Source organism: Terrapene carolina, unplaced genomic scaffold (assembly GCF_002925995.2).
Source record: "Terrapene carolina triunguis isolate 2854851 unplaced genomic scaffold, T_m_triunguis-2.0 Scaffold35022, whole genome shotgun sequence".
Lineage (NCBI taxonomy): Eukaryota > Metazoa > Chordata > Testudines > Emydidae > Terrapene > Terrapene triunguis.
In genome coordinates, this window is record NW_020699373.1 from 14,685,380 (window position 1) to 14,700,967 (window position 15,588).

Genomic DNA, 15,588 nt, shown 5'->3' on the forward strand with positions numbered 1-15,588 from the left:
TTTTAATTTGGCTTTTGCCACAGATTGGGGCTCCATTTCTGGGTGGGCTTCTGCTAGCAGGAACCCCTACACCTGTGCAAAATCTTTTCAGCTTGAGGGGAATCTCCTGAGCCCAGGGTCTGTGCTAGCAGATCCTCATGCAGAATGGGGGCCCTAATCTACAGAGTGAACATGATCCATTTTACACCACTGTCTCAAAAATTGGCCCCTTTGACTTTTTATATACACAGAGCACACATTAGTGAGAATTTTCCTGCACAGTTTGCATGGAGGAGGCAGGCAAAATACCAATTAATTGTCCTCTATCAACTGTAAAAATAGAAAAAAACCGAGGAGTCCTTGTGGCACCTTAGAGACTAACAAATTTATTTGGACATAAGCTTTTGTGGGTTCTAGCCCATGAAAGCTTATGCCCAAATAAATTTGTTAGTCTCTAAGGTGCCACAAGGATGCCTCGGTTTTTTTGCTGATACAGACTAACCACTGAAACCTGTAGGAATAGAGTTTTCCAGATTTATGGATGACAGGCTGATGTAGGTGACCTCCAGCAGAGGAATAATTTTGAATTTTTGACTTTTTTTCATTGTTTCTTTGTTTTAAGTAGTTGAACCTCTAAGTAACTGAGCTACCCAACCTTTGTTCGTCATGATTCTTGTCTTTAAAGAAATCCTTTGGGAGTAACAGACAGCGACAGCGCCCCATGCCATGGTACAGGTAGAATACCGCCACTGGCAGTATTATAGTTAAGGGTCTGTTAGTGCTTCCCTCATAAATCAGAGGCCAGATGCTCTGCTGATGCAATTTGGCATAGCTCTACTGAAGCCAACCAACCTACATGGATGTAAATCCATGTAGGATCTAGCCCAGGAGTTAAGATAAAACTTTGATTTGAATGCTTGAATCCACTTTAACCGAGACTCATAAGGAAGGGAGGGTGTTTTTCCGCAACTCTTTTCAAAGAAAATGACCTGGTTTTAAATTGTACAATTGTAGCAAAATTCAACAGCAGCTCTTCACCCCTGTAGGAGTTCCCCGACTATGGAAGGGGTGTTCTGTACACGCAGAAAGCTAACAGCAGCAACAAAAACATGTTATTTGAAAAGGATGCCATCTGCAAAGTAGCTAAGGCTAGATTCTGAACCCCTTACTCATATTGGAAAGGAATTACTTCCCCAAAAAGCCTCATGTACTGATGACATACTGAAGTTTAAATACCTCTTGAAAACGCACTGCTACTTTGATATTTACAAGTAACAATAATAGCATGCTTCTCTGGAAATTTCAGATTGCCTGGTCATATATGAATATAAATATATCAAACATTGTGAGCTGGACTCTTGGCCAGTATAAATTGGTGTAGTGCTTTGAAGCCAATGGAGCTACACTGATTTGCACCAGCTGAGGACCTGTCCCAGTGTCTTGAAAACTTTGCAATTTGATTGAATTGAAGCAAAAGATTTCCCTTCGTTTTAATCCTCAATGTTGCAGTCGCTTCAAAAAAGCGCTTCTGAGCCATTTTGAATTTTTTCTGAACAGTGTATATGGACAGGTCATGGTCAATAAATAAAAATTCACGGCCCGTGACCTGTTCATGAGTTTTACCAAAAATACCCCTGACTAAATCTCTACTTCTGGGAACCTACTGCTCTGGGGAACCCCTGCTGGGGGGACCTGCTCCAGAATTGGTGGTTGACTGCCCCCTGGCCGCTGCTCCCGGGGACTGCTCTCTGGACGGCCTCTGGGCTCCCCTGTGGCCACTGCTCCAGCCACCCTGGGACCACTGCCCCTCAGGCGGTTCCCCAGGACACCCACAGGACCGCTGCTCGGGCACTCCCCAGAGCCAGTCACACCAGCCGCTGTTCCAGTGGACCCCGGAGCCACCTGCCCAGGGCCTCCCGAGCAGTGGCCGGAGCAGCTGGCCTTGGGTCGCTCCAGCAGCGTCCAGTGCGGCTGGCCGTGGGGCGACCAAGCAGCTGGGGCCAGCTGCCCGGGCGGCCCTGAAGTCAGCTGCACCGGCCGCTGCGGAAATCACAGAGGTTGGGGAAGTCACAGATTCCATGACAGGTTTCAGAGTAGCAGCCGTGTTAGTCTGTATCCGCAAAAAGAACAGGAGTACTTGTGGCACCTTAGAGACTAACAAATTTATTAGAGCATAAGCTTTCGTGGGCTACAACCCACTTCTTCGGATGCATATAGAGTGAAACATTGAGGAGATACTTTCTGCAACCTCTGTGAAAAAATGATCAGCTAGGAGGCAACAAGAGCCATGTAGAGTATCAGAAAAAGAAATCTAAGCTCAAGATTTATCCTTTGGCGCTCGATCCTCTGTCCTCTACTTGGGCAAGGCTCCCACTGACGTAACCAGTAGCTCAATGAGAGTAAGGAAGATGGGGCTGGGCCCCAAGTCATGGTTTCACAGGACTTATTACTTTCATAGCAATGTGTGTTAGGGAGAGAATGTTGGCTCCGAGTTACCGTCCAAACTCGGAAAGGCCTAACTGGTGTGACTCTACATTCCTGCAGCCGAGATTTTGGGGGGGTCTTTTAACTCTATAAAGGATGTTTTCACTCTCTTGAGACCAGCGTTCCTGCAGTATCAAAGCCATGGCCCTGACAAAGTTAATCACAGCATGCAGTGGCAAGCCTGGTTTTCCAAAGTCCTACTCCCTTATTGAGATGACAGTGTAACACCTTGAACACTTAAAAGAATACACGTTCAGTGAATTCTTTTTGCTGGTTAGGAAAGAATCGTATCAACAGGAGTTGCAGCAAGCTGAGATTTTGCCAGTCCCTAGGGCATCCTTGTGGGGAACAGAAACTTGGAAAAGGGGAGCAGTGGCAGTGAGAAAGGAAATTTCAGCGTGAAAAATGATAGATTGGGAGCAGCACGAAAGATAATGGGAGTCAAGTGAGCTAAAACCACAGGTGACCTAAAGGATGGAATTGTTGGCTCCCGGGCTTTTCCTTCCAAACACGCATTAGCTGTGAAGCTTGTTAGCTAGTTTCCCTCCCTTAGGATGGTGTTTCACCATTAAATGGGACCCAGTAAGTTGAAGTAGCTGATCATACGGCAATACCAATTCTGCACCTGTATACACACACGTCTCTTTGTTCTGTGGGGCTAATCCTTCCATAGCACACTGCTGCCTACACTGCTGTCCCAGAGCGAGTGAAGGACCCGCCGCAGAATTGCCGCCGAAGACCCGGAGCACGGAAGGACCCCCCCCCCGCCACCGAATTGCCACCCCCCCAAATCCTGGTGCCCTAGGCGACCGCCTAGGTCGCCTAAATGGAAGCGCTGGCCCTGACTAGACAGGTGCCGAACAGGCAGAGCCATCTAATGCCAGCACAAGTCATTACCACTGCCTGGAGCCTTCAGGCCATTCTGTGCGACACTGTTCAGTTTCTTATACTTCTCTGATCGGCCTGGTGCCTGAGTGCCTTCCTCTGCATTCAAGTGATGTAACCAGCCTCGTGTGTCAGACCCCTCCTGGTTTGCAGGCTTTAGATTCTTAAAAATAAGGACCCAATCCTGCACCCACCGAAGTCAGTAGGAGTTCTGCTGCCAACTTAGTGGGAGAGAAATAACCTCCTCAGTTTCAATATGAGTGTGTCTTCTGAGCACAGCTTAAACCTTAGTTTTCACTCTTAAAGTTGTCCGGCTGCAGTGACCAGTTAGCAGTGTGTAATTACGTAGAGAGCAGTCATAAGGCTAGGTGCGTCCTTCTTTGTTTTCCACTGCAGTGTTAAAATCATAAAGGCTGCTGTGATTTGTATGAACACACACACAACACCACACACACACACACACACACACACACACACACACACACACTCTTAGTCAGTTACCGTTATTGAGGTCTAGCGAGCCTGCCTGTTTAAAGTCTACTTACCACAAACATGCTAAAAGTGGATAATAGCAACACAGTCTAATGAAGAAAAATGATTCAATTTCATGCTGGTTTGTTGTAATAACTTCTTTACCATTTTCACTCATTACTTTTGACTGGATGTTGATCACGGCAGATTTTGTTTGATGCACTGTTCCCACTTCTGAACTGATGTGATTTGTGTGCATTGTGAAATGTAAGTGAGTATGACAGGGTTCCCTTTTGAATATACCTGAGCTATCTAGCTGTTGTTACAGGAGACAGGGTCACAAGATCGACAATATTGGCGTGGCTTCATATGAGGTGAAAGGGTTTGGAACCAGTCAATTAGGATTAGAATCAGTTCTTCGGGGGGTTTCTATAAAAGGATTAGAGAACAAGTATGTGCCAGAAATGACTGTGTCAAGAAATAAATTGATGATTATATGAATTAGAAAGAAAAAATGACAGAAGAATGGACAAGTTTATTCTAGATGAGAGGGTAATGACAGGGGGAGAGAGTGAATGTTTTGTGATGTGATGGTTTCATTTTTCACTTTAAATACAGGCCTTTTTGATTTCACCACAGAAATGTGAATTGGAGAAAATCAAACTTACGAGAAATGTGGTGCTGTTGAGCAGCTTCAGAGAAATATTGGGCTTTAATAGCTGCACTGAGTAAGAAATGTAATGGGGGCAGCAGAAGCCGGAGGAAAATGGCTTTTTGTTCTTTCAGTCCTGCGAGATTCAGGTTGGAATCCTGGCTCCCTTGAAGTCAAAGTGAATTTTGCCATTGACTTCAATGGGGCCTGGATTCATCCTCTATTTTTTGTCCGGCAATGATCTATTTTTTTCCCTAAATTTTCTTTGTGTTTTTGCCTTAACATTGAGACCTGCTTGGTCGCTCCGTTTGGTTTCATCGCTCTGAATCGCTAATTAATTGTTTAAAAGTAGAGCTTTCCCTATGCCTTGCCCTTTGGTGGTGCTGGATCTGGAATCCCGGCTGAAGGATGCGTCTAGATGGTTGGGAAATCCTGACTAGGCATCAACTTAGACGCCAGGACAACACAACTCATGGAATTGTAGGATGGGGCAACCAGTGCACTAGATTCTAGTGACTAAAAAAGGACTTTCTTGAACAGTCTCCTGTTTTTTAAAATTGATCTCACATTGCAGATGGCTCCAAAGCAAAACCTGGTATCTGAACACCTCTGTGCATTAGGGCACAGACTGGTCGGAAAATAGAAAATAGAATCCCATTCTTGGAGGGGGAAAATCAAACAAAATGAAGATTTTGTGCTTCATTGTATATGTGCCTGATTTTTTTTCCTATAAAAGGTGTGGAACAGAACAATTTTTTCTGTTTAGTTTCTAATTGAAAAAAAATGTTCCAGTTTTCCAAGTGTTTTGTTGTTTGTTCCCCCCACTCTCTCTCACTTTATTTCCCTTTTTGGAACAGGGAAGAAGGTATAAAAATCAGTGGAAGTAGGGGAAAAAACCCAAAGCACCAGATCTTTAACAACCAGAAAAATGAATGGAACTTTTTCACTTCCATGTTTTTGATATGAATCTTCTGACCAAAATAATAATTTTTCATTAAAATTTTCAATTGGACTGAAAAGCCATTTCCCACCATTTTTGTTTGTTTGTTTGTTTGTTTTTGGACTAGCTCTAATTGGAACTGTTGAAAAATCACATCCATCACAATGATCAAACCAGGACTTTCAACACCCCTCTGAGGTAGTTCCCCAGGTGTGTTATCTCCATCTTCAAGATGGGGAACCAAGGCACAGAGAAATTACATGACTTGTCCACCATCACAGAGGGAGTCTGTGACAGAAACAAGAATTAAATGCAGATCTTCTGGGCCCCGGTATCTAAGCCACAATGCTCTCATTCTCTCTTAGAGCAAGTTTCTTCCCTGGAGATTTGCCTTTCATTGCAGCCTTCCACCTCCACTACAGGGGATTCCCTGCTCTGCAAGATGCATTTTATCCAGTAACACTGAACAAAATTCTGCCACCTTCACTTGATCCAACCCCCCATGCAAGTCAAAAGGAGTTTGGTTCAAGGGAGAATGCCCATTGAGTTCCTCCTGAAAAGGAACACTCATGCACTACCTAGCTGCAGACCTCTGAATGTTAGAGGTGCTGCTACTGGTATTCAGCTGGTCTCCATGGGGTAGCATTTGTAACGTTGTTTGAGAATTTAAAGGATCATATCAGATGAAGGGTGTGTTCCTCCTCTTCCTGTGAATGTACAACACTAGTTAACACTCATGAGTTTGAGTGCATGAAACAAAGGGAATTCGTTTTTCATGTGTCTCAATGAAATTCCTTTTAAACATTTCTTCTATACATAAATTCCCTCCTCCCCCCATCCTCATAAATCACTTCCTTTTGAACTACACTGGCATCAATCCAGTCCATACTTGTTGCTCTCCTTTATGAACTCTGAAATGCTATAAAATATCTGTTCTTAAACTTTTTATCTTTTTAAACGGGTTTTTATCCTCTTCCAGTGCAAACAGTAAATGTTTCCCCACCAGGAACACGCCTTTCCTTCAGACAGAAATACTTGGGAGGCAGCAAGGAGTCAAAACCATCATATGCTTTTAGAGTTCATCTAGTTTGACCCCCTGCATAACACAGGCCATTAATTTTAACCCAGATCCCCCCTCTATTGAGCCCAAAGACTTAAGTTAAACCAAAGCATTTTGGTCCTTGGGAGACTAAACTGTTGTGTGCCATAGGGCAGAGATCAGGAGAGACCAAGGGTGCAACCAATGCCCGAGGCCCCTGTGGTGGCAAGGCATGGATTAGATGAGATATGCCCAGATGACCCCAGTCTGTGCTACAGAGGAAGGCAAACTCCCCCATGGTCTCTGCCGGTCTGACCTGAGGGAAAATTCCTTCCTGACCCCAAATCCAGAGATCAGTGTGACCCTGGGCATATCTGAGCAAGACCGAAATCTAAGACAGAAGATTTTCTGTACCACCTCACTGCACGGTCCACCCCAACCAGTATCTCCTCTGTAGCCAAGGCAGATCTCTTATGCTTCAGAGGAAGGGGTTGGGGGAATGAAAACAGTGTACGAGGGAAATACATTCCTTCCTGAGCCCTGCAGATGGACTGGCTGAAGCCCTGAGTGGCTCTCCAGTCAAACATGTTCTCAAGAAGAAAGAGTTCAATCACCAAAAATTGATCCCTAATTCTTCCTCCTAGCTGGGGTGTCTTTCTCTGTAATCTGTGTTGACCCTCATCTAGACAAAAATCTCTGGAAGCTAGATATAACTCTCAAAGTTTAACCCTGTTATACCAACCCTCCATACTGAGAGCCTCCTTGCGTCTCTATGAAACATCTTCGTATGGTGTGATAGCTGTTCCCAGAGACGGTTTCTCACCAAAGTCCCCTTTAGGTTACTTATTGTCAAGTGTTATCAACTCTTAGGGCTAAATTCCCCAGTGACATTAATAGATATAACTCCGTTTGAAATCAGTGACGCTTCTGCGAATGAAGAACTTGGCTCCGTGAGTTCTCTTCCCAGTTCTTTCTCTGGCTTGTGCTGTGCAGAATGTTAGACGAGATGATCATAATGGTCCCCTTTGTCTTTAAAATCTATGAAATTGCTTACCACTCTGCGTCTCTGTTTCCTATCTGAAATGTGGGGCTGATAATGGAAGCCCACCTTGGGAAATCTTCTGTGGGCAATAGGTTAACACTATATTGCTTTTTACATTGCTCCACCACAAAGTTTAGAAATTGTCAAAGGAGGGCAGCACCTCCTTCCCCTCTTTAACGACAACAGGATATTATTTTTCATAGTTCTAACTCCTGTACATTACTTTCCATTTGTTAGCTTGGTGCTGCTTCTATCATATACCACACTGTCATCCTGAAGGTAGAGTAGTTTGTCTTCTGCTTGCTTTCCATCCCGTCCCTCTTCTGGGTTTCCCCATTTCTTTGTGTAGGTCACCTAAGGAGATCACAGGAATACCCGTGTTTTATTAGAAATACTCCCATAAAATACCCTGAACAAAGTTCATTATTTACTTCCAACCCTCTCGTGGAGCTTTGTGGCTGGCGAGACATGCTAGAAGGTCTTTCCATTTTGAAATATGTGCTGATTGCCTCCTATTAAATGTTCTATCCAAAGACTCCTAACCTGCACTATCACCGGTGTTGTATAGTTAATGCCTGTAGTCTCAGTGTTTGAAATATTCATATCTCGCTTATGCCTTGAACGTTGTGACTTCTCCACGATGTCTGACAGTGCCATGGTGATTTCTTCTCTTGTCTCCATCCTTAACCCTGTTGCCAGGGTCCCATTGGATGCTGAAGGCTTGTTGGTCAGCAGTTGCATTGCCTCCTCCGTACACATCCTGATGGCATGCTGTGTGGGGCAGACATGGCATATTTTAATTGTAAAAGAGTCTGGAAAATTAATTTTAACACAAATTTGACTCCCCCTAGTGACGTTTTAGGGTTAGAGTTAAGGTTGGGTGAGGGCTACACACCCCTCACTTTACTTGCTTTTCTGATGCTGGGAATAAAAAGATTGGGCCCGATTCGCCTCTCATGATGGTTTTAAATGGCAAAACTCCAGTGACTTTGGTGGAGTTACACCTGCTTTACCCTGTGGGATCAGAATGAGGCCCACCCTGTGGTGGTCTTTAGGGTTCCTTAGCTTAATCACTGTCCTGATGTCACGGCATCATTGCTTTGTGCTGAGCTTTGTCAGTGACCCAAAGGAACGGGTTTAGTAATCCTCATTTAACCTTGCATTGTCTTAGTGCCCCCTGCTGGCTGATATTGCCACTGCCACTACTGTAACATGGCAGGTTTATGGATGATGGGCTGGGGTAGAGTTCTCCTCTCCATGCCAAGACACTTCAGGGGAGGGACAATTGAAGACATTAGATTACCGGTCTGTTTGGGTCCTGGGGTCAGATGAAGTGGGGCCAGTGGGAATAAATCTCCCCGTAGAATAACATCTTTGCAATGCACATACGTGTACATTTTTTGCGCTGGAAATTCTCTGTTGTCTGGACACAAGTAGCAGCCCTAGCTGGGGAAATGAGTCTGATGGCTCCCCAGCCTTGCATCCAACCGCCATGTTGTTTGGATTGGCCGATCAGAGAAGGCCTGATCTTGCCCCTGTTACACTCCCCTTGTAATCAGCAATCCTCTCTCCATTGAGTCCAGTGGACACATGGAAAGGAGGTGAGTGCTAACTTTGGGACCCCCCCAGCACACATTGGTTTGGGATGAACAGGAGACTTTGTCTCCTCTGCCTCAAAGTCCCCACACAAATGTCCAGACATCCTCTTCGGGATTCGCTCTCCACTGAATGCACAGTCAGCAGTTCCCTTTGTGTCTCTCTCCCTTCGTGGTTAATCCTTTTTCCTTTTTTTAAGCATCAGACAATCATTCACTCAATGCAATATAAGGCCGTATCACATATAGAGCAGCTGAATGTAGAGCACGTGAACTGAGAAAGCTTCGCACTGGTACTTTCCTTTAAACAAAGAAAAATGCAAACACTTCAGAGAGCCCAGTGAAAGCAAAAGAAAGCTTGAAATGGGGCTTATGAAATCTCCCCCCAATTAATATTTTTCAACCATATATACTTTTGCTTTCCTACGAGAGTCATGGGTTTCTAGGGAGAGTGACCTGTGAGCTTGATTGTGATGAGAAGTCACTTGGATGTTTCCCAGGCATTGAATTAAAGGGGCCTTTTGTTGACTCGATGGTTTATCAGAAGCCTTAGTGATCCTATAATTATGAGCCTGGCCAGTGGGGATGATACAATAATGCCTTTGAATATGTGCATATATAAAACCTGTAGCAGATTGGGAAAAATTAACTCATTACTGTAACTCGTGAATGCGGGCCAGATACCTTTTCAGAGTTCTGCAGCCCAACAATGGACAGTGTATGTGATTAAAAAATGCCAGCTTCATTTCTTTTGTGATCACCAGAAAAGATATTTGGAAGAAGATTTGGGGACCTGTCCGGATCTTTTTAATGATCATCGCATTTATTCTTTATGGCCGGCGCTGGGTAAACACACTGAATTAGAAATGTAGAACCGAGAGAAAGAGAGGCCATTTTTGAAAACCCGCACTGGCAGTGTTGTTTATTCATCTGTGCTGGTGCTCACAGAGAGAGCGCTCAAATGAAATTAATCGGAAACATCTTGAGCTACAACGTGGAACACATCAGTTCTACCTTGGAACATGGAACGATGTAAAACATAATTAGCCATGAGAGACTCGGTGACTAAACTCAGGATTCAGAAGTGCTACTGTATGTCTGATTCTCCTCTCCCTCCTCCTCCCTAAACCATTATCTTCTGATATGTTTCTCACTGTTGGGTTATTAAAAAGGCTATTCTGGAGCTAGCCCACAATACGTATTTGCTTTCTCCTAACTCCAGACCATTTCTGGAACAAAGATGGCTTCCATTTCTTGTCACCTGATCTTTTACGTTGTTTGAGACTTAAAGCTATACTAACAGTCCGTTTAAGCTAGCTGAAAATGTGGTGTTTTCCTCCCCTCTTGGGAGAGTCCACTCTTCTACTCTTCTGAGGTGAAAATATGATCACAGTGGCTGAACTTTAAACAAGAAAACAGTCTACCTGACTTCATTGGGATGACTTGTTGGATTACGTTAAGCATGTGCATCAGCCTCTGCAGCGTCGGACTGTTGTCCTGCGCTCCAGCTAGTCCTGTTCGAACCCATACCACCTATCCCACCTCCTCTGCAGCAGGTTTGCCAGTCACAAGTGGTGGTAAAGGTGGGCTGTCTAATGAGCTTCTCTGTAATGCAACGGTCCTCAACCCAGTGTCCCCGAATCGAGCTCTCCGCTGACATAGCAGCTGGAGCTGCCCTGACAGGAATTACTTGTAAGCAAGCGACACGGCACCTGGTGCAGTTGTTCATTATTGATGTTCAGCCCAAATATTTGATGACCTGCGGGGGATCAGAGCATTGTAAAGCAGTTCCCTCCCCCTGTTGGGATTGCAAGCTCAGACTCAGTGGTGCAGAGTAATTGAGGCCAGGGTTGTGTCTTGTGCTGGCATTTCACTGAGGCATGTTAGTGTAACACTGTTTTTGCTGACCTGCCGGCGCCAAGGCAGCTTGGACATGTGTGGTTGCCACTGGTGAGGAAGTCTGAGTTGAGTTCCTGGCATGCAGGAGGCAGGAAAAAACAAGGCAGTGACATGGGTGTTGGTGTGTTAGGAGAGCAATGTCTCGAGGAGCCTCTTGCTCTGTTGAGAGGCCAGCTCTCCTTTGAGAATGTGGCTAAACTGCTTGAGCCTGGGGAGTATAGTAGGAGAGTTACGGTAATGTTGGACATCCTGCGTTGGCTCGAAAGTATGGAAGTATTGGCGGTAAATTGGAGATCATGGTACTTGGTGACCACAGGCAGCGCACACCCTCAGGTTAACAGATCACCGTGTCCTGACACGTTCTGATTCTAGTTTAGGCTCCGTTTGCTCACCTTGTGTGCAGCCAGTCTCACTGCATGCCCTGCCCTGGTTGCTGTGTGAAGGCGTTTTCCGGTAACCGTAGCAGCAGGGCTGCAGGCGGGAGCATACACAGAGAGAAAAGAGACTAGGGAAGGAATGGGGGTGGGCTTGAGCATGGGTGGTGGCATTTCTCTAAGCCCAGCCCAAAGGATCCCCCTAAACATCAAGAGGGGAGCAGGAAAACCTGCAGAATTCTTTTTATCAATTATTTTTTAAATAGAATTACAGAAAGGGTGCTTGACCCAGAAACTGACTATTCCAAGATGAGTTACTTCACAGACCAAACAAACTCAAGTTGGCATTAGAATCACAGAATCATAGAATCTCAGGGTTGGAAGGGACCGCAGGAGGTCATCTAGGCCAACCCCCTGCTCAAAGCAGGACCAGTCCCCAACTAAATCATTGTCCCTTTAAGACCCAAACTGATCTTTCTCATTCGAGTAAAAAGGGAGCATTGCTAATGAATATGAGTCGAAAATCAAAAAGGAAATAGAGCTTTGGAAGAGAGAACCCTAGCTCAGCTCAGCAGAGAGACCCGTCTGGGCGAGTGGAAAGAAAACCCGTATCTGTAAGAATTACAGCTTGAGCTGAAATCAGATGACTTTGCGTATTCTTTTAGCACTCAGGGATGCAGTTCTAGTGCTCCGGTGTCAGTACTTGGCCATCTAGAACACAGTCCAGTGTAGACATTTTTTTGAATCCCCTTTCCCCGAGTCTGGTGGAATGCAGGCAGTCTCTGCCTGTCCCAGAGGTGGTGAGCCACCAAGCCGAGAAAGCAAAGCCACTGGGCAAGAGGGAGCAATAGCTTGGGAGGGTAGCTCAGTGGTTTGAGCATGGACCTCCTAAACCCAGGCTTATGAGTTCAATCCTTGAGGGGGCCACTTAGGGATTTGGGGCAAAAATCTGTCTGGGGATTGGTCCTCCTTTAAGCAGGGGGTTGGACTAGATGCCCTCCTGAGGTCCCTTCCAACCCTGATAGTCTATGAAGGAGACCCTCTTTCAGCTAAAGCAGTTTATTGACCATAAAAAGCTCTTTTCACTGTTACACCAGAGTGCAGGACTCAGCAGAAGAATGGGCAACCCTGAGCTGCAGGAGAGGGTGAAGCTACCTATGTTAACGTTTGTGGTCTGACACTATGGCACCAGGCACCACATAGATCCAGGTGAAATGAGCGGCAGTTCTGCCAGTAAACGGCGCGGTGCAGGGGGGCAGGATGAAAGATATTTCCTAGAGCAAATCCTCATGCATGTGAAGGGAACAGCCCCAACCTCTGCAGAAGCATGGAACCCAGGGGTCCCCCCTAGGGTCTGGGGCAGAAGGAAGCATGCTGTGAATGCACCGGCTGGCTGCTTTGTTTGGCCTCCCTCCACTTACACTGGCTCAGCACGTGCTGTGGGGCGTGCTCGAACCCATTGCCGGAGTTGACATTACATTTCAGTTGCACTGCAGTAGCGCTTAGGAGCCCTTTGTGCTAGATGTTGCATAGCACAGAACGGAGCGGTGGCCGCTGCCCGGACGCGCTGACAATCTAAGCATAAGACCAGAGTCGGCGGGCGGATACAGTCCGACAGGGAGAGCACTAGGAAACAGGACAGTATTGGTCACGCTAGAAATAGCCGGGTAGCCGCAGCAGCGTGGGCAGCGGGACGTACCTGCGGGCTTGTACTCCATGCCTCGGCCTGTGCTGTCACAGCCACACTTCTGGTTTGTGTGTGTATGTCAGCCAGAGCTGGGAACTCTGCCTGCGGCTCCGGCATAGACACATCCTGAGAGTCGAGACCGCTCCCGAAATGGAGCGGTTCAGCCTCAACGGCTGGCATTGGTTCAGGGATTTTGGCTGTTGCCTCCTCTCTGCAGTGTTACGGAGGGAACGAAGGGAAGAGCTCTCCAGGCTCCCTATACACCCCGTCTAGCCCTCAGAGACAGACCCCTTATCTCTTTGTACGTTCGTGCGCATGAAATGTCACGACTTTCCCCAGGTCTCCACACGCTCTCAGCGAAACTCTGTGAATTCAGTGTTGATGCAAAGCTAACTACAGAATTTCTGATGTGTACAGCCGGGGGCACCCAAAACATACAGCACAGTATGCAGGCACGTGTGTGTGTGTGTGGGGGTGCATGGGTGGGGGAAGCAGGTATGTTCTTTCTGTCCCTTTTTACTATATCTGTACATGCAAGGCCTGATTCTCTGATGTGCTGAGCACTTGCGGCTCCAGCTGAAGTCACTGGGGCTCAGCACCTTTGTAACAAACCTAGCATTAGTCCACATGGTTGGCTAGAAGAAATCACTGTTTTGGTTGACCTAGTAGACTCGCTGCTAATGGACTATGAGGACCGTCGTTCAAGACTCGGGTCTGGTAATGCACACGGTGCACCCACTGACTGGGGCCACTGCTGATGGCTTAGACTTGCTCAGGTCTTCAGGAGCAAGCCCAGGTCAGTGTGACTGGACATGCTGTTGGCTTTATTAACCTGCCAAATTCCTTGAAGACCTAGGAATGAGTTTAAGTGTCTTTGCCCTCGCCACAGTGTGGGTAAACCCACAATCTCAGCTAAAAACTGCATGCCACAAACGTTGGGCATGCAAAATGCAGATTTTGAGGCCAAGGTGACGCCACTTTAGGGAGAGATAGATCAGTTGGGGCAGGGATAACTCAGTGGTTTGAGCATTGGCCTGCTAAATCTGGGGTTGTGAGTTTAAGCCTTGAGGGGGCCATTTAGGGATCTGGGGCAAAATCTGTCAGGCACAGTACTTGGTCCTGCTGTGAAGGCAGGGGACTGGACTCAATGACCTTTCAAGGTCCCTTCAGTTCTATGAGACAGGTATATCTCCATATACACATGACACTTGGAAAATTAGCCCTTTTAAGTCTATTTCTCATACTCTAGCAGGGTTGGTCATCCTTTTTGTATGCTGTTGTGTTACCTAATAGTCAATCCTCTCTAGACACGTATACTTAAAAAGTAACCCACACCTATAGTCAAACAAAAAATCTAGATTCTGAAAGACAATCCAATCTAGCGATGCTCAATTCTAAGAGGCCAGAAAACAGTCACTAATATTGTGCACATTCCAGGGTTTGATTCGATTCAGACACACTCAAGCCCATCGGCATGCCTGAGTTTGCAAAGCTGTGAAACTGGCTTGCTTGATGCAGCTGGATATATGTATTAAATGCTGAAGGCATGTATTCAATCGAAAACTAGAATATTGGATCAAGACCTTGCGTACTGGATCCACCTATGACTCGAGTGACCAATTTCAAAGCTCCGACACATAATATCAACCCCAGACACTTAGTTATTTGTGATAGTTTTAAAATGTTTTCGAATACCAAATAGATTCACAAATGCCAGGAAAGATTCACAGATACTTCACAGAGCCAATCCCCCGCTGCCCTTCTCCAAGTTTATTGAATTCTCCCCAACCAGGTCTAATCCAGACAAATGCCTTGATCCCACAAGGGGATCTGATAGCATAGATCCATTTACCCTTGGGAGTCCAAGTCACTTCAGTGGGACTCCACACAACCATAATGGTCTGGGCTTGCCGATCTCTTTGCAGAGCTGAAGATACCGAAAGGAGAACTGAAATGGGAGGTGCTGTCTGCGGCATTCTGGCATTTGATGTTTTAAAGTGATGTGTCTTGTAGCATTTTTGTTGTACCACTTTGCAGGCCCTTATTAGCATGGGTCTAACTCCAGCCAAGACACCTCTCTGGTGCCCACGGTGTGTTGGGCAGGCTGCCCCGTTTTGACCTGTGTGATCCTCACAGCCATCTTCTCTCTTCCAGGCTCTCCTTATTATTACAGTGCTGCAGCCCGAGGAGCGGCACCCCCAGCATCTGCTGCTGCCTATGACCGCCACTGACCCAAGGAGTCTGGAACTCCAGCACTTACGAAACATATCATCCAGGCTGACGGCATCCGCTTCACCTAGAAATAACCATGCAAATCAGACTGCAAGGAAGGAAGACGAAAGTATCCAGTAGGAACCCGCTGGCTGAAATTTTACTCTTTAAACTGGGTGAACTAATTATTATTATTTTTTAAATCCATGAAATTCTGGCGATATTAACTGGGCTCTCACACAAAACAAAGAAACGGGAGAAACCAGTTCTGCTGCCGTTCCATCTGATTTGAAAGGTACAGTAGCTGCATCCTACACACAGCCTACCGAT

At 46.1% G+C, this 15,588-nt stretch overlaps 1 protein-coding gene across 1 annotated transcript in view; it reads left to right on the top strand.

Moving 5' to 3' along the window:
• LOC112111158 (paired box protein Pax-5) overlaps positions 1 to 15,278 on the top strand; it is a 219,176-nt gene extending 203,898 nt beyond the window's left edge. Inside the window, exon 10 of the mRNA XM_024206462.1 lies at positions 15,202 to 15,278. Coding sequence (XP_024062230.1) covers positions 15,202 to 15,278 — 77 coding nt within the window. The remainder of the gene's footprint in view (positions 1 to 15,201) is intronic.
• Positions 15,279 to 15,588: the final 310 nt, after the last annotated feature.